This window comes from Diorhabda sublineata, chromosome 9, assembly GCF_026230105.1.
Source record: "Diorhabda sublineata isolate icDioSubl1.1 chromosome 9, icDioSubl1.1, whole genome shotgun sequence".
NCBI lineage: Eukaryota > Metazoa > Arthropoda > Insecta > Coleoptera > Chrysomelidae > Diorhabda > Diorhabda sublineata.
In genome coordinates, this window is record NC_079482.1 from 12,821,917 (window position 1) to 12,848,247 (window position 26,331).

General features: G+C 29.2%; 1 protein-coding gene across 1 annotated transcript in view; it reads left to right on the plus strand.

Annotated features, from left to right (window-relative positions):
* The first annotated feature begins 5,397 nt into the window (after positions 1-5,397).
* LOC130449019 (uncharacterized) overlaps positions 5,398-26,331 on the plus strand; it is an 87,240-nt gene continuing 66,306 nt past the window's right edge. The window contains exon 1 of the mRNA XM_056786650.1: positions 5,398-5,520. Within this exon, the coding sequence (XP_056642628.1) occupies positions 5,398-5,520 (123 nt within the window). The remainder of the gene's footprint in view (positions 5,521-26,331) is intronic.

A 26,331-nucleotide genomic window follows, 5' to 3' on the forward strand; every position in this document is an offset into this window, starting at 1 on the left:
ATTTACAATAATTGAGATTTTCGGTGGTTTTGAATTGTATTAATTCTTGTAAAAATTTTTAAATTCATAGGATTGAGAATTCAATATTCAAATTGACTTTGATAGAAATATTGATTCTGGTTACTATAGGAATTTTTATTTGTATTTTTATATATATAATTTTTATGGGTTATTAAGGATAACTTCCAGTGAATGATGTTCAATATTGATTGGTTGATTTATGGATAACATTAAATTTAAATAGGCTAGGTCGTTGTGAATGTAGCTGAATATTCATTGGTTAGAATATACATTACAATAAATTTTATAGGTTAGGTAGTTATAAGTGAAGTTGAAATTCATAAGTAAGGTGAGGTTAGTTGTAGTTGTCATTTTTTTCAGTTATCAAAAAAGTTGGCAGATTCATAATTCATATTGTGTCCTTCATGATAGACATAAGTCGCTAATTAACATCTATCAGGATATAATCTGCTATCACTCCTGTGGGAACTTATCCACCTAATCAGTGTCCTATTCGACTGTGCTTTTTTTCACAATAATTTATTTATTGGTGTTTTATCTTTTACTTTAATAAAAATAGATTAGATTTAAGGGTACGCTATGTTAATATTATGTTGTTCAAATATTCTATAAAGTTTAGGAGGAACTGATTTTATATATGGTAAAGGTGTATAAATATATGAAATAGAAATGTTAGAAATGATCATTCAATGTTTATGTTACTATCGGATGTATTATACAGAATTTGTTTTAAACGATATGAATATTTGAGTTTTCATCAAAAAGTTTGTAAAGTATTTTAATGTTTTTTTATAAAAAATTAGATCAGAAATTTTGAGGACTCTATTTTTCATATGTTTGATTAAATTAATTTTAGTATTACGAAGATGATATAAACGATAATTGATATATCTTCCAGAACTTATTGGTTTCATGTACCAGTCAAACTTGAAAATGATCTCTCGCAATTTAAAAACCAAATAATTGGTACAACAAATGGATTCACTGTTGAAAATTTTGATTAACATCAAAATAAGAATAAAATCAAAATAGAAATTTATTTTAATAAGAAAAATTCATTTTTCCTCAGTCCTCACATCTCAAATATGTAGTAGAACTTAATCAATCAAATTCTATAACTTTTTCAATCTTAAAATGAGAACCATTTCTAACAATTCTCTGAAAAACTGAAATTAAGTCGAAACGTCAATTTTTTATCAATCTTTTAAAAATTTAAAAAAAAACTAATTTTAAAAGAGAGACCTAGAATTAAGAACATTTAGAAACACACACACACACACACATACACACACACACACACACACACATACACACACACACACACACATATATATCAGGATTCCCAAATTCCTCGATAAAATTTTTCAAAAATTTAAGTACTGTTCTTGCATTTGTTCTTGGAGAAGGGTAAAGTTTTACATATTTTGTGAAAATGTCTACTATGACAAATATGTGTTTATTTCCCTGAATACTTGGAACTAAATTGCTTACTAAATCGATTGCCAATATCTGCATAGGTCTTTGAGAAACAATAGATTTTGCCAAGTAGTTATTATGAAAATTCTTTTCTTTTGCCAATTGACAAATTGAACATTTTTTACAAATTTCTTTTGCTAATACTAAATCTCCTTTTGTAAAATAATTTTCTCTAAACATCATCCATAATTTCCTAGTTCCCAAATGTATATACTCTTCATGTAAGTCCAGTAATATTTCCTTTCCAAATTCTGGCGTAATTATATCTTCTTCTAGATCTTGTAATTTTTTGTACCAGATCCCATCAATTTTTAAAGCTTTATCCTTGATCTTTTTTTCTAGGTTCCTCTGATCTTCTTTAATTGCTTTCAAAGTATACCTTCCTTCGAATTGATTAAATAAGTTAATACCAATTTTATATTTTCTTCTATTGTCCAGATCATCAGTTTCCTTACTCAAAGCATCGGCTACAATATTTAATTTTCCTGGGATGTATCGAACTTCAAAATCATATTCTTGTAATAATAATATCCATCGATGAATTCTATTGTTTGCATATCTGTTTTTAAGCATGGCTGTTAATGCAGAGTGATCACTCATTATGCCTCATCCATTTCGTCTTATTTTATCTTCTATATCTTCCCCAGTTTCCCGCAATTTCTTATTCATCTCCTCCAATTCCCTATAAAATTGCTTGCCTATAGTCTCATTTCTTTTAGCGCATGTCCCTGTTTTTTCTTCTACTCTAACATCTAAGTCTTTAATTTTTTTATTGAAATTTTCTTGATATTCCTGCATTACTTCTTCATTTTGTCTTGTAACTTCCATTAGTATTGTTTCTGGTAAATTTTCTTCTATGCATTTTCCTAATGCTTGAACCTCTTCCACTACCTTATTCCACTACCATATTTTCTTGCACCTTATCAATTCTTTTTTTAAAATCTTCATTTTCTTGTCTAAGTTTCTTAATTTCCTTCAAACCTTCAATTTTAACCTCTTCAATTTTCCTCTCCAATCTATTCATATTTCCATTAATATTATCCATCTTTTCATTAAAATCTCCCCTCATATTATTCATATCTTGTTTAATTTCTCCCCTCATAATAATAAAAAATTCCATTAATTGATCATTATTGTTTCTTTGTTGTCTCCTATCCTCCTGTTCTTCCAATTCATCCCCTGTCACATTTCCATCTGATTGTTCTCTTCCTTGTTCTAAATACTGCACCTCAAAATCACCACTTCTATGCCTTCGTTCTTCGTTTTCCTCTTCTGATCTTTCTTCTGTACCTATCTGTTTTCCATTTCTTAAGTTCATTTTCCTTTCCATGATTTCTTTGTTTATTTTTATTTTTAGTGATGTGTTATTATTATTATGTGAGCCCCACGTTTTTCGTTTTATGTGAGCCCCACGTTTTTCGTTTTATGTCGATCCCCACGTTTTTCGTTTTATGTGAGCCCCACGTTGGGCGCCAATTTGCAATTATTTATTTCTACCTTTTTATTGTTTTTATTATTGTTTTTATTTTTCTATTGTTGTCGCTAGCACGTTATTTGCCGGGCATGAAACTCATTCTCTCTTTGAGTTCTGGCATAAATAAATAACTTATGGATGTTTTTCCTTTTTAATAAATCAATAAAAGTTTTATGTTAAAAGTTAATTGTATTATTTTTAATTCAAATAAAGTTTAATAAAATGTAGTTGAGTACGCCTATGAGTCTAACCTGAAGTTAGCCGTTCCTCTAATTTGATAATTCTACACAGTTCTCTGTTATAAATCGACTCAGATGAATATTCTATTATTTAGATGTACAATATAAGGAAAATACTAAAAAATTATGTCAATTTTATATGATATAATCAAGAAGTTCTATTTCTGTGGAAGGATTACATATGATACATTGAACAAAATTTAATTATACTACACAATTCATATTATTTCTACGGAAAAGGAATCTTAACCTCACAAATAAGGAATTTTATCCATTGTCAACATAAGTATAGGTAATATTCTTTTTTTTTTTAAATTATTTTATATTGTTACTATTATTATTATTGGCCAATAATACGTGAAGGAACTGACCTGAGATGATAATATCTTGCAATATCAGATCTAAAACTTGCATTTACTTCTGTGAATTGTCAGTAACAAATCTTCAACTCATTGGATTTTCTTCAGTCCAGATATTTATCTTCCATTCATCTTTAATAATTCGCAATTATTTTGTATTTTGATTCAAATTTAACTTCTATTTCTTATAACTTTTCACTCCCCATTCTCTTTTCTGCTGATACTCTTCTTCCAATCAATAATAATCCCCTTCTTTTTCTTTTTTTTTGTTTTTTTTTCCTTAGCAACCATATAATATGACTGACTAGACTTTTGCTGCTCTTGTCTCCTCACAATGTCCTTCACTTTTCAAATACTTGTCAGTTCTTATATTTATGTTTTTAAATAAACTTTTATTTCATTACTAAGTTTTATATTAATTTATAATTAATAACATTATAATATGATACAAATTATGATTTGTACATATGCAATCCTTTTAGAATATATCATTTTTAATAAATAATTCCTTATATATGAAATAACTATAATTAATCAACTTGCAAATATCAATTCAATTTCTTTTATTTTTTTTATCGATTTTCTGCCTTTAGTTTAATTATTATCTTTAGTGAAACTAATCTCATTAAATTATAAATTTTCATTATGTACTTACTTGCTTTTTGATTTCTGATCATTTCAATATATATATATATATATATATATATATATATATATATATATATATATATATATATCAAGGCTACAAAAATTTGGTTTTGATTTATTTAGTAAGATTATATCTCTACTCCATTTTTATTATTTCTAGTTCAATTAATCCAGTCCTATCGGATTGATTGCTTTTGAGTAATTTTTGAATTTGTTTCTTGTTCTTAAGAAACATTTTTGCCAACATTACTAATTCGAACAGAAGAGACCTAAAATGAAGAACATTTAGAATCATAAATATATGAAAAGGTCTCAGAAATTAAAGAAATATTTATATTATATAATTACATTGATATATTTTCAAACTATGAAATAACTAGATTTAAATAAATTCCGTCAAGTCAAATAAGGCTTAAAGTAGGATCACAGCGAGTTCTAAATTATATTGAACGAAATACATAAAAATCGAATGTAGAGAAAATAATGTTCGGTATGGTATAATTATAACTCATATTTGTCGATTATCAGTGGAAACAACTCAAATTTATCATCCAAGTCGTTGAAACATTCGTAAGAGCTAAAACACGCTTGTGCATCTGATGAATTAATATTATAATAATTATTAGTCACGATGAGTGTCTAGTGTCCCTAATTAAACCATTCTTTTCAAATCTTAAAGAGTATTATATATATATATATATATATATATATATATATATATATATATATATATATATATATATATATATATATATATATCTTGGAAAACAACGCCAATTAAAAGATATGTATTTTTCTTTTTCAACTGGATTAATTCAACTATCATGTTGTTGGAATGTTTTATGCTCTGCAACATCATGTGTAGAAAGGGTTAACGAATCAACTTATACTACTAGAAATGAACTTTGACGGCCTCCAAGAGTGGTTAATAACTGAAACACGCAAAAACGACATCGAAATATGAAAACAAACTTTATGAAATCGTGAAAATAATGTTCGAATAGCGTTTGCGTACGAACAACCCCTTTAAAAGCCGCTCTCCTCTATTCTATCCTTTACAGTTTAACGCCACCCTCACATTATCATCTCGAAGCTTAAAAATTAAAGCGCGCCAAAAACTTTCAAACCTGTTGATGCCTGTTATTCGTGACATGTTTTGAATATTACGCGGTTATCTACAATGAGAGGTTTGATATTTTACATGTTGCTTCTGGTTGCGACTGAAGGACTTCCTATAGGCAGACCGCCATTATTGGAAGATTATCCCGATTACCAGTTAGGCGTGAGATATGATGAATATCCAGTAAGTATAAATGATTTATCGGATTCCTTGTGACACTTATTGGATTAGAACGAAATGTTATTTATCATTTTAATTTGACAACATACATTAGCTTTCACGAAACAACAACTTGGTGATAGATGTTATGACATTATCATTCCATATTGTGAGTTATTTCGGAAGAATGTGAAAATAAAGTGATTATTGTTATTGTATATTAGACACATTAGTGGCTAATTAAACTATAATGTCTTATAGAGTACCTTTCTATTTAAATATTGCTAGTGAATATTTATATATTTTTGCGTATAGCGATTTATCTTTATATAGTTAAGATGTTATGGCATGATATGCGACTTTCATATTTTTATTATTTTAGGAATTCTGATTCGAATTTTCACTGAGGGACAATATTTTTAAATATAATCCATTGAAATTTGCAATTTATATCTGGGGTAGTAGGAGTTGACATATGGGTTAATTTTTGGGACTTTTCTTAGTTCATATTGAAAAAATTTATTTGAAAAACAATATTATTTTAACCCATATACTGACTTCCATAACAAAATAAATACTTTGTATATTGAGTTTTTGTTCTAATGTGATATATTATGTGTTCTTATACAACTAATAAGTTGATACATTTACAATTTAATATGATCAAGTATTTATAACAAAAATTTGGGGAAACTTGGGGAATTTTATTTTATTTTAATAAGATTATTTGATGAAGTTCTCTTTATATATAAATGAATATTTTAATTCATTTTTATTTTGCTCAGGTACTCTTTTCCATTTTTAGACCTTTTTTTATAACATATTCCAATGAAAATTGAGCGGTATAATGTTGGGATATCTAGGATATCAAAACTCGAAAGCATTGCCTCTGCGTTTCTCGCGTTTATAATATTTTTGGTTCATAGCAAGACGAACATTTCTGGAATAATATATAAAGTACTTAAATTTAGCTGAAAATATTTGCTCTCTCATATTGAAAGGAAGACTGTGAATTGCTTCCTATAATTCGAAAAACTTATGATGGATCATGAGTTTTTCGTTTAATGATTCATTGAAGAAAAAGGATCAACTATTCGATACGCTGATTCAAACTAGAAATTTATTTCCTGAGGGTACTGGTGTTTATATTACCCCATTAGTAGTAAATTTAGCTATTCTGAGAATTTTTTCTTGAAAAAAATTCTACTTAGTAGCAACATTCTAATCTTTTATTATCATCAACTTCTTCACTGTATGTGGAAACATTGTTTAATAAAGTAAAGTACGAAACTTCTTATAAGTATTGCTATAATAAATTATATAACTTCGGCATTATCAAGATAATATTCGATGATTATAATGGTGAGAATTATGATGGATTTTATGAAGTTACTACTTTTACTAACGCATTTATTGTGTCCCAAGTTAACCTATACAGCAATTTTCAAACAATCAGATTATTTCGATTTTTTCTGTTAAAGCTATTGACAGTTCAATTATGAGATATATAATACAGAAAAACATTCATTATTTTTGTCCGAATGTTTTGAATGCAGTTATATAGTTATTACAATAAATTTAACTGCATAAAAATTTAAATCTAAATTTCCAAATAACGAAAATGTGGTGGGATCTTCATCTTGAATACGAACACTGTATATTGGGTTCAATATCTATTTATCCTAGAAATAATTTCAAAATATGCGGAGCTCTTGAGTTAGTAAATGGTGATGATAATCTCATGAGATTCATTGTCGGATGAATCCGATGTGAAATATTATAAAGCTTCAAAAAACGTTCTATAGATTACCGGTAATAAAAAAGACTACCTCTTCATTTTAAAAATGTTATGATTGTATACGTAGAAAACAAAGTCATCTGTGTAACAGTCAAATTAGTTCATTCTAAGAGCTACGTGAAAAGATATAAATATAACAATATAAAATGTGCTTTCTTGACAATTGGCAAACATAAACCAAAGAAATCTAAAGTTTTCAGGTAGTTGTTAACATATGTTTAATAATTGTACAAATTACAACTCAACTATAAATATACTCACAGACGTTCAGTATTATCTTATGAATACTATCAACAATATGAAGTATTGGAGAATTATTTGATGGAAAAATGACTTTTCAAAGGTTGAGGACACTTTTGGTTATATTATTATAAAGGTGATTATATTGTTAGCTTCCACAATGTTTTTCACGTCATTTTCATTACAATTTTTATTAAATCTAACAGATAGATAAGATTCAATAAAAGATAGAAAAATTGAGAAAAAGAAAACCGAGAAAAAAATACGCAAATATTATTCTGAAAGTGCTCCATCTATTGGAATAACTTGTAATTGGTTCTATGCTTTGCAAACAGATCAAATTAGTACGAATGATGTCGTCTGTATTATTGTTTTGTACTTGGAGTATTTATAAATGAAATGCTTTGTCTATATGTATTGAATAGTTTAAATCTAGTCCTACCTTTATTATATTCCGAAGCCACATGTATCTACCAATGTCTTATGATAGACTAAATAGAGCATCTTCTGTATTTTGTGGTCTCGTAAGCTATCGATGAGTGCTGCACTCTCATAAACTCCAATATGATCTTGGTGCTGATAGATAGACGAATCAAACTAGACATTCAATATCCTCATCTTATTCTTGTATGGATTCATCACATCATCAGAAATCTTTTTATCCATAGTAGCAGAGATGATTGACTGGATTAAGGTGGAAGCCTCGTCTTTAAATAAAAATGGTTCAGGATTTAAACTACCACTTTCCAGTTTTCTCTTTCCTTTCTCGTTTTTATTTCCGAACATTACCAACTCACGATTCTTTAATTTCACGTTTAGGTCCGTGAATTCTATGTCGCGTAGTCTCAATGCCATTTTTACTCATTTATTTATCTTCTCCTACTTCTGATACCAATGTAATTAGTTACGTGTTTAAAAAATTCATTTATAGTTTATCCTGATGAGTTTTAGCACACCTTAGATTTCTTTACCCTTAACTTATCTTTATACTTCGCTACTAACTAATCCATATTTTAATTGCACTATTCACCAACCACTAATTTATATTGATTTCTTGCGATTGGATTTCTCGTCTTTCATATCAGGTGAAGTACTGAAGGGAACTTCCGTATTTCAATGTTGAAGTCTAATCATGAAAACTCGATTTCTGAGAATCGCCAAACATTAACTTAAATTTGAACATTTTGCAATATTCTATTAGACAGGATCGGCTTCGATTCTTAACTAAGTGTGCGATTGCATAACAATAAAAATGAGGATAAATCAGTCTAATTGAAAAAAAATACATACGCAAACCGATTTATTATTATATTCACACTTTACATTAAATTTAATAGTTGCTCAGTAAAACTGAATCTATGTATAATTTATGTATTAAATACAGAAACTGAAAAGCAAAAGCCTCGAAATTAATAAGAATCATTATATGTACATTTTTATTACTTTATGAAAAATATCGTACTTCGAATCATTAAACCCAGAATATCCTCCATTTAAATTTAGAAAGTTGTGAATTATTTAGTGCGAAAATGAATATTTATGTTTTAAGGATCATTTTGGTATTAGCCAATAATGTTATCAGATAATACGTTACCCGAATCTTGTGATATATTGTGTGCCTAATGATTGTCTATGATACTTATTTCAGTAATGTACATTGAAGGGTAACAACGAAATTGTTGGAATGTGTTCTTATGTCATAGTCAAAGTTTAATACATTGAATAAGTTTTGACGGATTGTATAATGTATGATTTTCCTCTAAAATTGCACAAGTTATCTAATCGTGCAGTTGAACTATTAATGCCTACAAATGTTGAAAGCACACATAAAAAAACCTATTCAATTATGGAAGATCGAGAAATATTTGCTATTGAGAGTATAAATTTTAATAGGTACAAGTTAAGCACTGGAAACTGAAATTTCTCCTGATTAACGAAACAATTTTGACGCCTACTTTTAATATTGATTTAATATATCACAATACTGTAGATTTTATCACTGAATTAAAAATTTTGAAGAGTATATATTTCTCTATTGTTATTACAACTCAATCACTATAGTACTTACGTTTTTTGACACTAAAAATGAATTTCAGAAGAATGTCAGTATGATACATAGATAAAATTTATAATTATCTCTTTTTAGTTAGTTAGTACGAAATTATGGACATCATATGCGGTGCAATTTCAATAGGATATTATACAGATTTCTGTCAATCACAATGTTCGGATAATTTTTAGAATAGCTAATAGTAGGAACATATATAGGACTTTTCATTTAATTCATCCAGTAAAGCTGTTATGAATCCTTTGTTGTTGAGTGGTTCACTGATAACTAAATTTGGCCTCTGATATCTAGTTATTAATAGGCTTGGACTCCATAAAACTTTTTTTCATATTACTGCTTTTTGTTTTGTGTACAACAACTTAATGAGTGAAAAACTTTTTTTTGTACGTTTTAATCTACGATTCTTTGATTATTTATTATTGTTAGTATATATTTTGGTTATTTCTGAATTATTTTTTATAAGCTGATTTGTATGTACCACATTTAAATTTTTATTGTATCATTTCAATGCTTAAAAGGAGAATAAGTAGTTTCTTGAATTTTATAAAACAAATTTTAAATAATAATTTCTCGGCTTGTGTAGAGGGTATTTCAAAAAAGGTGACCCCGTCTCTAAGATAGGTAGAAAGCTGAGAATTAATTGGGGTTTGCGTTGAAGAAAAAAATTTATACATATTTGATCGATTTTGTCAAAACTACTGGTAACATTGTGATAAAATTTTATACGTATATGTTTTGGAAGCTGATGTATCCCATAAGTTGGGTTTACATCTGACTCTCATAGAGCTAGTTACACGGATCGTATCATGAAAATTGGATTGAAAACTAATGAAATATTAGATAAAATTCAATTAGAGTCTATGCTTTTCTCTGAAGAATATATTGATTTTCTGAACGGTTGAGAACAATCTATGAAGTCATTGAAGTGACGCTTGAATTCTGTATTCCAATTCTTGACGTGAATTTACTCTGCAGCATAGACATTTTCTTTAAGATACGACCAAACTGTGTAGTCCAATGATTTGAATTAGCTCGACCGAGGAGGCATATAAATTGGATCTTCTACGCCTCTACCAATCAATCGTTTTAGAGAATTATGAAATTGCGGTGAAGCTGTAGCGTGCATAAAAAATATATTTTTGCTAGTTTGGGGTTAAATCTTCTAATATCGTGGATAAGAGATTATCTAGAAAATCCAGGTACACATCATCATTTCAATTTCCAGATAGAATATGGTAACCTATTAATTCGTTGACTAAAGTTGCTATATTTGTAATCATAAGGAAGTAGCTGCTGCTCTATTCTCTGCTCCGAGTATCCATCAAGTACTTGAAGAAGAGGTATTTTTTGTCCTGCCATATTCCTTACGCTAACAGTTTTATCTACATCAACTAAATTTAAAATTAAATAAATAATACTGCCTATTTAATAACAAAACATTACATCAAATTTATCAATTTTTATGGAACTTGTCAAAGCAAGGCAAACAGAAATAAGGTTCTTCAATACAGTCTCTTCAAAATGTCACCACTTCTTAACCTGGCTTTTTCTTTGTTCTGGTATTTCTTAAAACAGTTCTTTCTAATTCTATCGTCCTTCTTTTATGCTGAATCTATGTGATTGGAGAGATCTCCGCCGGGCTGATGTTGAAGCTTCCGCTTGCACTTCTACGAGGGCTGTTTTCGCAATAGCCTACGTACCATTTCTTCATTGCACTCGGTGAAGGTGATTTTTGTCTGAAGAAGATTATTGAAAATCTATCAAAACGTTTACTAGCGACTTTCCAAGGCTAATTTGTGATATCATTTCACAGTACGTCAGAAAATAATTGAATATCACGACATCTGATTTGATGTGTCGATATTGGTTGTACTTTTATTGTACTAAATGACTTTGATTTATTATCACTTTTTAGCTGCTTTTGCGTTGTACATCCGCAGATTCTGTACTATGTTTTGTTCAAATCATTAGGCATATCTTGTTTGTCGTTCTATTTCAATACCACAATTCCTCTATCTATTTCTCTGGTCACAGTTTCAGCTTTCTTCAATTTTTCTTTATAACCTTTTTGGGATTAATTTTTCTGTTATAACGGATCGTACACATAAGATGAGTTTTCCTATCTAATAATGTATTTTCAAAATCTACAGTGGGGAAGTAATTATCAGTAACAATTGTTCGGCCCTAGCCCAGAAATTTTTCAGTCAGTCATTACTCCGCTTGTAGGTACAGCACCACTTGGATCTCGTTACTTTCCTGCGTAAATTTTTAAATTCCATGTGCATCCACTTTCAGTATAAAGTTTGAAGACCTTATTGCCATTCGATTTTTAAAAGTATTTTCTGATTGAACAAAATATTGAAAAACCTGATAAGAAGTAACACTGGACAAAGTTACTTGGTATACCAGGGTTTACGAGGATATATTGAAAAATGCTTAGCCTACTATATAACCAAACAACATTTTATTGTCAAAATATGTTATTACTCAACATATTCTTCTCTTAATACATTTATTACAGCGAACCTGCAACGTCTCTAGACCTTTAAAAAAAATGTTTCTTCTTGCTCTGCAAACCAGACTTCCACAGTTTTTATTACCCCCTTGTTGGAAGAAAATTTGCGACCTTCTAAACTTTTTTTCAGTTGAGGAAAGAGATGATAGTCGGATGGAGCCAAATCTGGTGAATAAGGGGGGTGTAATTCAAACCCTAAATCACGAATTTTTTGTATGGCAACATGAGATTTGTGTGCAGGGGCGTTGTCCTGCAAAAACAAAACACCTTTGGATAGCTTTCCGCGTCTTTTCTCTTTAATTTTTTCCCGTAGAGTGGTTTGTAATGGTACTGTCGAATAGTGATCTCCAGTTATTTTTCTTCCCTTATCTAAAAAATCAATTATGATTACTCTATGGCAATCCCAAAAAACTGAAGCAAGAACTTTTCCAGCAGATTTTTGGACACAAAGCTCTGGATTGTAGAAATGTACCCAAGTCACATCCATAGTAATAACTAGGTTTAAGAAGTCTACATCCTTTTCAAATTGAGCACAGATCGAACGCGATGCTTTCTACTCTTGCACGCTTTTGGTCAACATTCAAACATTTTGGGGATTCATTTTGCAGTAATTTTTCTCATGTCCAAATTGACGTAAACTCTATGATGAACGCATTCGTATGAAATATTCAGTGCTTCAGATATCCGTTTTAGCCCAATGATAAAATCATGTCATGAATTGCATCGATATTTTCGGAGATTGACACAGAAACTGGCCTTCCCGGTCGGTCCTCATCTTCATTGGAAAATTAACCTTTTTTGAAGCTTGCGGTCCAATTTTTCACGGTCGCATACGAAGGACATTGATTGTCAAGGGTATAAAGCATATCTTCGTAAATTTGCTTATCTCTTAACCCTTTTAAATAAAGGTACTTGATAATGGCTCGTTACTCCAATTTTTCGATTTTCACAATTTCGGTGAGCATATTTTTTCTCTTAATTTATTGCGGAACTATGATTTACTTTTTTGACGTCAAACTTTATACTGACACTTCTAATAAGTTATTGTTTGTTGCTATGGTAACGCAATATTTTGTTTATGCATGGAACTGGTTTAGGCTAACTAGATATCAATACTACTCCAGAAGTAGTGGTAATAATAGTAGAGGCTGACGTTGTTTTTGTCTGTTACGGCTATGATAAAGGGTCTTCATTGCCGATAAATTCAGATTCTACTAACTAATGTCTGTTTGTAACAAGAGCTATAAGCATACTTAATAAAGTGGAAGGTGGGAGGTAGTAGAGTTGATAGGGTTGATAATAGTTAGTTAATACGTAATAAAAGGGTTTCGACAGGTCAATCACTTATTTATTTTTTGTTTCTAAAGGAAAACAGTTTTATATCTGATCGCGTGAACAACACATTTCTGCTGATAAAAATGTTATTCCATCAATATTTTTAGATCTAGGTACTGTTATTTTTTTCTATTCATATTCATTTTATGGAAAAAGAACTAATCTTGAAGGAGTTTATACATTTTTTTCCAATTTTTCAACAGTGTAGTAATGCTTTGTGTGAAATTTAAAAATAAATCAAAATATGTCAATATAGAAGTTAAAAATATCTATCGAAGGAAAAAAATATTTTTTTATGATTTAGAAATAAACGGACACGGCCGGATATTGGCGGGCACATAGGACCACTACATTTTTGCTCTGGTTACCATAATTGAATAGTTGCTAATGATTATAAAACTGTATGACATTTTTTAACTGCTGAATGCAGGTTAAAAACATGTTGGTGTAGTTTACATATGAGTACATGTTGATTAACAATATATGGTTTTCAAATAACAAAGTTCCAAAAATCTAGTTATTGTCAACTTCCATCAATAATTGACAGCTTTCCATGGCATAATTGAAGGAAATCGAGATAGATCGATTATTAGATTTTTGTGAAACGTCACAAGAAAGGTGAGCCTTCATCCATACCAAAAATTTTTGAATCACATCATGCCTACTTATTAATAATAACAACTTTATCATTATTTGATACCAGCATCGGTTATTACTTCATAATATCTAAATCATGGAAATGACACAGAGTATCGAATTTTACTAACCATACCTTTCTGGTGTAGGTGCCCTATATGAGAGTTACATATAAAAATTTATAGTATGTGTCACCCTCTAAAACATATTAGTATCGAATTTGATTACAATTTTGCCATAAGTTTCAGCAAAATCGTGAATAATTTTTTTTCTTCAATACCTTTTATCTTGAATACATATTATTTATTTATTTATTTTTTATTATTATTTTTTTTAGCTCTCTACCTATCTTAGAAACGTGGTTACTATATTTTTGAACACCTTGTACAATGAAAACAAAAATCTTGGTCATTATATGTGTATGAAATTTCATGATTGTACGTCTTATTATACTATTATATGGTCAATATTTATTTCAGATTCATCATATTAAAACTTTATTTATAAGTTTTTCATAATGATTGTCAGGATTCACTAGAAACTGATATCGTTGGATGACAATTAACACATAATTCTCATCCAATGTGTTATAAGGACATTTCTTATGATTCGAAGTAAATTTCCTGATCTACCTCAACCGTATGTAATATTGATAAAAGACAATTTCATTCTAATCTCATTTTATATATGTGAAACATTCACATCACATAATATATAGTTAGAATTTCAATAAGTTATGCTGATATTTTATTCATATTTTCAAATATTTTTAAGTGTTTTGAGTAATCAAGCAATTTCATTATTCATACTCAAAATTCAACGATTTCGTGCAATTTTCACCTATCATGGTTGGCTGTAATTTAACACATAGGAATCCATCCTCAAATTGAACTTTCCCTGATAACTTTTTTTATGTGAACTACGAGTACATACTTACCGATTTAATACATGGTAAATCGTATAGTACATAGACAGAATGTGACAAATTTCAAAAGAGTGTGAATGTTATAAATGACGATCTAACCCTGTAAAACAATCCTCGAGTGGGTGAAGAACTTCCTTGGAATGTTTCTAAATTGCACTTATTTTCGTAAATATTGTCATTTTTTTGTACAAAATGAGTTGAAACTGATTTTCCCTACATGCATATTGTACAAAAGTAAAAAAAATATACTTCTTTCAAGAGTCTGGATAGAATATGAAACAAGACCAAGTCTTAAGAAAAGAGAAAAAAGAAGCATTTTTTTAGTTTAAAAGACTGTGTCTCTTCCATTGCATTTTTTTGAAACTTGCAAGAATTTTCTTCTGACTGTGAAATTTTTAGGAACTTTAATATCTTCTCAGGACAGCACCCTGAAATTGAAATCAAAAATTTAATTTTCTATAGGATTTCTTCAATATGTCTTCATCAGCCAATACTTTTCATCGGATGCATTCTTTAGAAATTTTTGAATTTCTTCAGAAACGTTAAGGAATATTTTTTCTAATTTTCGTGCAAAAAATGTGTGTAGTTTTGCGTACTTTCAGATATTAACACCATTTTTGATAATTATGGTACTCGTACCATCGAGTACCTACCATAATGTTGATAGTTTTAGCTTTTGTGATAGCTTTTCAAAATAAATTAACAAAGTATTATGAGGAAAAGAATTCACCTTGGCTTGTAGTCGATAGAGCGATTTCAGAGTTTTATGTGCTCAATGTGCTAGGCGCTCATATTCAATAATTATCAAATCTAAGCTATTTCAATATAATAAACAGCAATAACACAATTCTTGTTTGGAAAGTTGACAGCAATAATAATATATATATATATTTAGATGCATTAATATATATATATATATATATATATATATATATATATATATATATATATATATATATATATATATATATATTATTAAAGAAACTAATTTTAAAATCAAGAACATTTAGATGCATTAATATATAAAATTTCTTTCATAGTCTTTGTTTTGTTTATTTAGTTGAGTAGTAAACAATTCACGTTTTAATTATTTCACTCCTTGATGGTTTATGTGAATTCCTAAATAAATAATAACTAATTCTAAATTGTTTAATACTATTACGAACATAATTTTGGTTTCTATCAACCTTGTTCTTGTGCCAGTTCTACTCAGTTCATATTGGACTTTCTGACCTTCGAGGTTAATAGTCACCACACGACTGTAGCAGAGTGCATTGTACAAGAATTTATTGGAGTATTTTCTTCATGATAGTCCTTTTTTTCAATCAAATACCCTAAGGTCACCATTAACAAATCCTTGTGCACTTTCAATATTTAAAACAATTAAGTGGCGAACTATATTCCATCAATACTCAACTTTGTGATCTTGTTTTGCCTAATTTAGTTCAACTAGCACATTTCAAAATTATTTGAATTGTTGTTTTGGCTTATATTTAATATATATCACAATTTAGCTGTATATCTTCATGCAATTTTTACAGAGTACGATTTTTTTTACGATTTTTCAATAAACTTTTTATCCTCATTAGTTATAATTTTCAGAGATGCTTCTTAAATTATTTGATTTCTATTTCTTCAAAGGTCAAATTTTCCAAGTAATTGTAGATATGTACCAATAAATTATAAGTTTTATAACTCTTTACGGACCATTAAATACTATTGATAAATTTTATTGTCCAACGCTGATTCATTTCACTATTGTCTGCCTTTATTTGGTTCTTATGGATTTGCGAAATAGTTCATGTTTTCAAGAGACCTTTTGATTAAGCGTAGTAGGATGCACTTTATTGAAAGTCGTGATATTGACAGCTTCGTAGCTATTTGGTTATTTTCACAAATCTCTATTTTACTCTACCATTTTTAGAAACTTGCAACCTGTGTTTGACATATAAGTTCGGAAGAGACAAGTCAAACAATTTTTATTAATAGTTTCATGATTGATTTATATGATTAATAATCACATTCCAACTAATGTTTTATGGAGAAATGACGCTGATGTGATTGTATACGTTGAGAAAGAGGCTTTGTTATCGGTATTAAAAATTATTGATTAGGCTTCAGCTATTGTTTTAGTTATCTATTGTACCTTTCTTTTCGCTAAAAAAATCTTCCAGTGTATAAAGTTCATCAATAAAAAATTTGAGCTGTAATATTGAGGACAGATTATGAAAGATATTATACACCAAACACTGTGGTAACTATTATCATTAATATGAAAAGATAAATCTAATATTAGACTACTGAATCCACTTTTCCCTAGTACACACTAACACTCTTTGAACATAAAAAGTCATGCTTATCCCTACAAATAATCTTTAGCCTTTGAAAAAGATAACTGGATTATTGAAGCATATATTAGATATTGTGAGTTTTGATGTAATGTCAGTGTAAAGTGTGTTCAATAAGAATATCACACAATATTTATAGTGTTTTTTCATATATAGCTGAAATCTCATAAATATCATACTTTGCTTTCAAATAATTTGAAAGGGGCTATCTTCGAGTTTTATTTTGAAGAATTTGATTTAAATAGTACTCATTGTTTAAGATTCTGATTTGAATTATGATGAAACTTAATCGGACATTATTTTAATCTGGTAATTAATACTTATTAATTATTTCACGTGCTTTCATAATCCGTAAAAATCATAGTAAAACACGAATCATGATGAAAAATGTTGTCTTCAGTATTTTCTAACCAATTCGGTAAACTCACAGCACTGTATTATTTCATACTCTTTTCGTTAACATTTGTTTCACTTCATGTTCAATTAGCTTTATTTGTATTGAATCTAGTTTTTGAGTTATTTGAACGGAAATTGAGGAAAGCACAGGTGGAATTATGAGCGACAGTATGCTGATGCATGTACTCGTAATTATGCAATATATCTCCGTTATATACCAGCTCCATAATTTTTTGATTGATATTAAGAGCTGATTCCAGAATTTAATTTTGACTCGAATAAGTTGAGGTACTTTTGTTCAGTTAGCATTTTATTAATCAAGCGCATTGTCCATTTCAGGTGTTTTAGATGTTCGTGACCATATCGCATATGTAACCGCTTTTTCAGCTGCTTGAAGTCGTCACTTTCGTATCGTCTGGAGAACATTTAAGGCTCCTCGCAGTGCGATAGCTGATTTCACGAACCAATTATTTATTTTAATGGCTATTTCAGACTTTTTCACATAATTGGTTTACAATGTCTTAGCGTAAAATGTTTATATCTTCACTCTGCAAAAAATACTGTTCTTTTGCTGGGGTGTCTTGTGTCCTAGAATCTTTTTCTCTAACTCCTTGATTTTCCTATTTTGTTTCTCATCTTTGTCATCTCTATCATTGTTGTCGTCTTATACTTGATATACAATTAGATTTTTACGTTAATAATTGTAATTTTATTCTCGATATCCGATTTTAGTGATGAAATTTCATTCGACATTAGCGGTAATGTTCATTTCCAATTATAAAATATCGACTTAAATATCGTTCCTCATAGTCGAAATACCGACCATCATGGTCGAAATATCGTTCTTTATGGTCAAAATCTTCTCGTCAATATTAACAGAAATATCATTCTTCATAGTCGATATCTTTTCATCCCTTTTAGCAGAAATATTTTTCTTCATAGTCGAAATATCGTCCTTCATGGAAGAAATCGACGAAATTAAGGTGAAAGCCTTGTCTTTGAGTAAAAATGATTCTGGTCGTCTCTTTCCAGTGTCACTTTGAGACTTTCCATCAATTCACTCTTCTTACTTGACGTTTTCAGCTTGCGATTTTCCAAATGTGCTTTTAGTCCCGTCACTTTCAGGTCATCTAGTCTCTTATCCATATTAATTTATATTGCTTTACACCTGACACCAAGTAATGTTCTTCCTATATATTTAAACAGTTTCTAATTACAAAACGCCGGAGTGAATGTATATACACGGTGTATTTTACTTACGTAATTTATTTACACATTAAACTAGTGCCTAATACTCATTACTAAATAATGCACACATGTTTAACACATTAATTTATGTAAATACACCGTTTAATTTACTTTGATCTATCCCGATGTGTTCAATATGACATCAAATTGTTCACTAGCACTGTCTGGCTGCTAGAGTTTTATATACTATCTAACTTTCTAGAATCTTAGATTTCCTGGAAATCTCTAGTTCGCCGCAATTAAAAAAAATATTTTTTTAGTATTTAGAAATTGTCTACATAGAAACAGCTACAAAAATGTGAATAGACCATAAACAAATGAGCTAACGAAATACAAAAAAAAACCCGGCGCATTTGCCAAACTATATCAGATAACAGGCCTGGCATCACGGTCGAGTTCGGAGTTATTTGGATTGGACTTCGTTCTATTACAATGGATTGGTTATATTATAATTGGTTGGATTAGATTGGATTAGAATATGGCGGAGCCTAATTAAGATTTTTAATCAAAACCAAAACACAGAACCTCTTTATTTATGCCGATTTATATTCTTAGGTTTTCTCAAGAAATTTCCAATATTGTTTAATTTATAGTTCGAATTATTTCAAAAGTAATGGTACTTGATCTGCATAAGACAACAACACTTAGAATTGGTAAAATTTGAAATTTTTAGGTAATATTTCAATGGCGCAATGGTGCAAAATTCGTGTATTAGATGTAAAACCCCGTATATTATACTAAACACCTTTGAAATATTGAATAAGCAGTACAGTGCTGCTTTCTATAGACAACAGCAGAAATCACCTATATCAGCTGCTCCCAAGATTTAGTGTGAGTACCTTGTAGATTTTGTATTTTTTGAGCGTTTTCTTATTGTGTTTTCAACATTGCGAATTATTCAATCTTGACACCTTGGATAGCTACTGCTATCTTTGGTCAGAATACAGACGAATTAGCAATCATCTTATACGAATTCATCGCAAGAAAACTTCACGGAAATACTAACAATCATGTCATATTTTACAGTGATGATTGCACATATTAAAACAGAAACCGCATAATCAATGCTATTTTGCTACAGAAAAAGTTGGAAAACAGATTGTAGGAGTACTCTGCTTCAACCTACTAAGATGTTTGTTGAATAGCAAGACTCACTCCTAAGCCATACAAGGAATACTCTCTACACCATTACTTCTTTAAAAAGTTCAGTAATCCGAACTTTTTCCAATTTTTCAGAACCAGCATTGGAAAATGAACTTATTTTATTTTGGATTATATTTTAATGACTTTCTTCTAATTTATTGAAACTATTCCACTTCTGACACCAATGTAATGTTTTTCTTATTTATTTCAACTATTTATAACTATAGGGTGCACACTTATACTAGACTACCAATAATTATCCTCTAGATAATAATTAACCATTCACTTATTATGTAATTTATTCAAATTCACCGGTTACTTTCTAGTATTTCGATACCTTCACTATGACTTTTAATTATAAACTACTAAAGAATCTCGAATTTATATCAGAAAGGAATTTCTAGAATTCTAGAAAGTAAACAAACAAATAAATAAATTGGCCTTCCTGAAAACTGATTGAAAAAAATAATATAAACAAATTGCCGTTATGATAAAAGCATACACTTATCTACTTAAGCTGGAACCATATGGAAAACTTTTTTATTAGTCGTTTTATGGAAAAAGTTATCTATGTGTTTTGTAATTTTCTACAACAATTAACACAAGTTTTATTTTTTCTTTACGATTTAGTGAATTTACCATTTTTATTGTAATGTTATAAACAACAACTTATCCTATCAATCACTGTCAGGGCATCCTAGATTAGGTTAAATTTTATCCCGCCCGAATAATTAATACAGAATGACTAGTAAATAATCACAAAATTTGAATATAACTTATAATTCAAAACAACTTTACTTCATAGCATTTTTCTGAATTGTGGAAAATAAAGATACTTTACTCTTGCACAAAATTTTTTGACAAACCTTGTATACTGCTTTAAAAAATTGATATCTGATGATTGCATTTCAACTTTTGGACCATGCAGAAGTTTTTTACATAAATAACTTTTTTTCATAAAACCACTAATAAAAAAGTTTTCCATATGATTCCCACTTAAGTAGACACACTGTATAAAAACAAACATCAAACGAATTTTACGAGTCAGCGTATTTATCAAATTTTAGACTTGCATTATAACCGAACAGGACCAGCTTCACGGTCCATGTCGTGGACGTGTTCGTAACAATATTAATTTATAAAGCAGCCTGAAGAGGATATTTTTAAACAAAAAATAACTTTTAGTTACGATACAAAATTTTATTTACTTTTATTTTAAACTCCATACAATGTAGTAATAACAAAAATTTCTTCGCCACTACTTATATACTACTACTATTACTATTATTATATAATTTTTCTGATGGTTGGAATTAACGGATAAATATCATATTCTAAATATTACCTCTTTTCTCTAGATAAAACAGCGATATGTGTTCACACTGTTTACTACCCCTACTCTCACACTTACAATTACACTGTCTGATGCCTTTTCCGATAACCAAGTTATAATCTTCAGAGACGGTAAACTGAATAACCTGAGTTTACCTTCGGTCGGTTTAACTAATCCACAATCATATTACATGTTATGTTATTAGAAGAATATTGGATATTATCCTGAATGTTTTAATGAGAATTCAATCGAGTACCATAATGATTTTGGAGTACTTTTATTATAATAAATTTGTTTTATTTTCAATTTAGTCTTTTCAGATTAAGAAGAAATAAACCTTATCTATTTCATGGAAATATACTACAGATAAGGAATATATAAAATGGTGGATTAATCATCGGAAATAATTATCTAAACCGTTTAATCTAAGTTTTTGAAGGTACGGAATCCTTACTGAGGAAAGTATTGTAACCTTTAAACTCAAGCTCTCTTGCTCAGAAATGTCTACACGATATAGAAAGAAATTAAAGTTGAACATATAATAGAGAAAATAGAATAAAAAATCTATTTTATGAAGAAAATTTCAAAAAATTTATAAAATTGTTAATATACATCTTGATGTAAGATTGATAATAAAGTACTTGTCATGTAGCTCGTTTCTCAAACTGAAGGAAAAGTAGAATAGCTCTTTCGTGAGCTTACTTTCAACTATTTCAAAAATATCCTAGGATTCACTTATATAGCAGAAAATTGAAGGAGGTAGTGAACGGTATTGGAATATTCTTGAATAATCAGTTAGGATTTTACAAGGAAAAGTAGAGTTAGTCAAAAGAATAGTTAATCAAATGAATGGATATATGCGCTAAAAATGCCATTTTCTTATAAAAATTCCAACTTTTAATGAAGTGCGGTTAATTAGACTGTCATTTAAAATTAAGAACCTACTACATCCTCCTCTGTTATCCAGGAGAATGAGCATACTTATTCGCAATCCATTAACACAGGAGTTTGTCAATGAGAAATAATAATGTTAAATCAGTATAAATTTTCTCCATTTTCTCCAGTCACAAGCAGAGGACACAAAATACCTAGGTAGGCTAACCTTTCATGTTGTCTTTGGCTACAAAATCTTGAAATCTATATAGATACATATATGGAACAGGTTCACAACAAAGACCTACCACGTTGGTCTTGATGTTGTGAGTTGATGTTCACCATTCAAGGATATTAGCAGTTACGGCGGATATTGAAACGCTTGTTACTATCCAATGTGAGCTACGAGTATACAGATAAGTTAAGATCTTAGAAGAAACACAAAACTGAAAATTCGAGAGAGCTACCCCACTAAATTGATTCTTTACAAATAATTTCTCCTATTCTCCGAACGTTTTTACCTAATTTATTAACTTATTAATTTGAAAAGTGCCAAACAAATTTGCAGAGTGTCACGTTGTTCCTTCACATGCTTTTAATTATAGACTTAAAAATCATTACAGGTGCCAATTTGCAATTTCTGCCACAGCTCATATTTGCATCTATTTCAAAGAATCGACAGCTTTTCAGGAATTGTCTGTTTCAGTTTATCTCAACAATTAATCGGAAGAGAAAGTTATTGGAAATTTTATTTTACTCCTATCGACTTGCGGTTACTCAATTGTTCAGAAATAGAAATATAATTATTGACTGCTGTGGATTTGAAGAGTTCATATTCAAATCCACCATATTTTATGAATATAAAAGTGATTGTTAGAAATGATACGTGGAATATTAAATTTAGCCTGGAATATTTTGTTAGTATGATAAAGTATCTGCAAAAATAAATAATATACTCATTATACTAAGTAAACATTATTCTCAAATGTGAACAGGAAGTTTTTCTTAGCACAGTATTGTTTTTAATTACAATCCAGATATGTGCGTTTAATATATTCTCAAACTTTGAATTGGCTTCAACTAAACAAGGACCAGAAATTGTACAATTGGAGATTATGCGGTAGGAAACTATTTATATCCGTATTTGAAGACGCAAAAAAGATGGTTTCAACTAAATAAGGACCATGAATTGTATAATTGAAGATTGTGCGATAGGCTACTATTCATGTTTGCATTTGAAAAAACAAAAAAGATTGTGAAATAAAAAAGGATTTTGTAGTTTTCCGTGGTGTCTCATTATTAAGATAACTGAATTATACCTATTATGATAGACAATCATGTTATAATAAAATTTTTATATTGGACTTTTATGAAATTAGTAAATTAAAATTTTTCAAAATCACTTGGCAAATGAAAAAAATTTGGGTTTTTTTCGCCCACAACTCGCTTTGGTAGTAAAGAGATCAAACGATCTAGAGTTTTTATAAGATAATTGGATCGAATTTCAATGTAAATGTTTTTTGCCAATATGAAGCTCATATGGAATTTAATTACTTTATTTGACGTATCGCATTGATTAAAAAACCAACTATAGATTATCAATTCATTGCTTCAAACCCTCCTCACAGGCGCTCATTAAACATTACTTATTACGAATTGGTTTTTTGTGTATAATTTCTTCTCTATAATTAAATTCATATAAATCTCTAGTGAATATTAAAAAAATTTACCTTTGTATTAATATGAAAATCTAGTTTCATCATTATCATCTGAAATCGTCACGATTCATTATTATTGACGTTAAAGGTGGAAAAATTCGTTCTTTTCCTTTTTACACAATTTATTACAAAATTTTTCCATACATTATTGTCAAATTCCGATAAAAGTTGATGTATGTCTTCATTCACTTTGGCACTTGAAATAGGTGAACGATTATATTTGCATAGGTTTGAGCATACAACCAAACGGAGGCAGTCTTAAGGGTAAGTAAGGTAAGTCTTACAAATGGTATTAAAAACATACTCGTTTTTTAAATTACAAGTTCTTATAATATAAAACAACTTTTCGTGGGAATCTCTTTGGGAATAGTTATGTTCTTAATTTTCATAAATGTTAATATTTTTATATATTTTTTTCAAAATTGATATTGCGAATGTGTCTTAATATTCGAGAATAATAAGATTCAATGTTTGGTAGGAGCTTATCGTTCAACCAATCATATTTCAAATAATGTCCTAATAATATCTCCGAGGAAATGCAAGAAGTACTTAAGATACAATAGTCATCAACACAGGCATATATAGATAGAAGAGTATGGAAGAAATTTATTAAATAATATGATTTTCTGACTGAACTCCATATTATTGTTTTAGGCACACGCATATCCCTTCGATTTTGCACATGAAAATATTTAGGTCCAAACTCTCGATTGACCTTTTTCACTTTTCGATACTGTATGGTCCAACTCAAATGGTCGCTAAAAAGACAAAAAAAACCAAAACGCTCAATGTATCTAAACAAAAATTGTAAATTAAACCAACATCCGGAGTACAAATTTCAATATTTATAATTTTTAGATTTTTTATTTATTGCAAATAACGAGTAGGCTTCTTTGAAATTATTACTTTAATGTGTTACCGGGGTCTAGCTAGTAAAATTCTCTACTTTAGTCGAGGGAATACGTATAATTAGCGCTTCTTTACAATTCGCCCCAGTATATCTGTTTTGAGGTTGGAATACCTTTTTAATGTTTACATTACTTTAAGTAAGAATAGATAACGTATACGAGGACGATAAATTATAAGAACTGAGCTATATTTGTCCACAAATTATTATATCATATTAAAGTTCATATAATACGTGTAAATAAGATTCTAACGACTGTATCTACCAAATTTTAGACAATCTCTATAATACTTACATCAACACAATAGTAACAGGTAAATGCAATTTCTTCATATTTGCTAATATATCTTTCTGAAGGATGCTCTATTAACTGATAACACACATTTGAATTTTGAATTGATAATTCTCACCACCTTCTTTGAAGAATTTTAGATTCAACAGAAGCATCACATTGGCATAGAATTAATCTTAAAATCTTAGAAGCTAAAATACTTGCGTACATCTCATCTCATATATTCTAGTTGCACTAGTCTACTATATATTTTGTACAAATCTCTACATTTATCTAAGCAATATCTGATGTTTTGGTTTTCTCAGACTTCGCACTGCTACAGACTCTACTCAAACACTGTGCTCTTCTATTGTACCATACAAGATTTGTGGGCTTATTTCTTTTCAATGATGTTTATTGATAATTATTTAGCAGTTGTACAAATTGATTATTGATGTACTGGTGTGGTTATTTCATAAATTCCTTCTTTCTGTATTTGAAATATCAAAATTTAATTATTTATTAATAATGTAGATTGTTGTAGCTAGTAATATTATTTTTAGTATAGTTAAAATTGATTTTTCAACATATTTTTTCTATGGGACTAGGACTAGTCCTTATAGAAAAGGACTGAGGATATTAGTCTATATGTGTAAAAAGCTTGTCTTTTAATAAACTGTCTAGTATGTTTGTAAAAGGTCTAGTCTATTTATATACGGCTCAGCTGCACCTACGCCATATGTATATTTCTAAGATATTTAAACACAATTTTGTTTATTTATATATTATAGAAATGAGTTTTAGAATTACATAATATATTACCTTTGCGACAAGCACATTTCTTTGATTGACACTTACCCTTACAATTACATTTTTTTAAACCTTGCCCGTGTCCTGTTGATTGAGCAGTAGCCATCGATTTAAGAGGGATTTCCCTGTCTTTGGAAACTCCTTCAATTTTCAAAATGTTAGCAGGGCATGTACTAAATTCTGAACGCCTATAGTATTTTGAAATCACTTATTGTTTTGTTCCCAAGCGTGGCTTCCAGTACTACAGCTAAAACTGACCTAGCATCTCTGA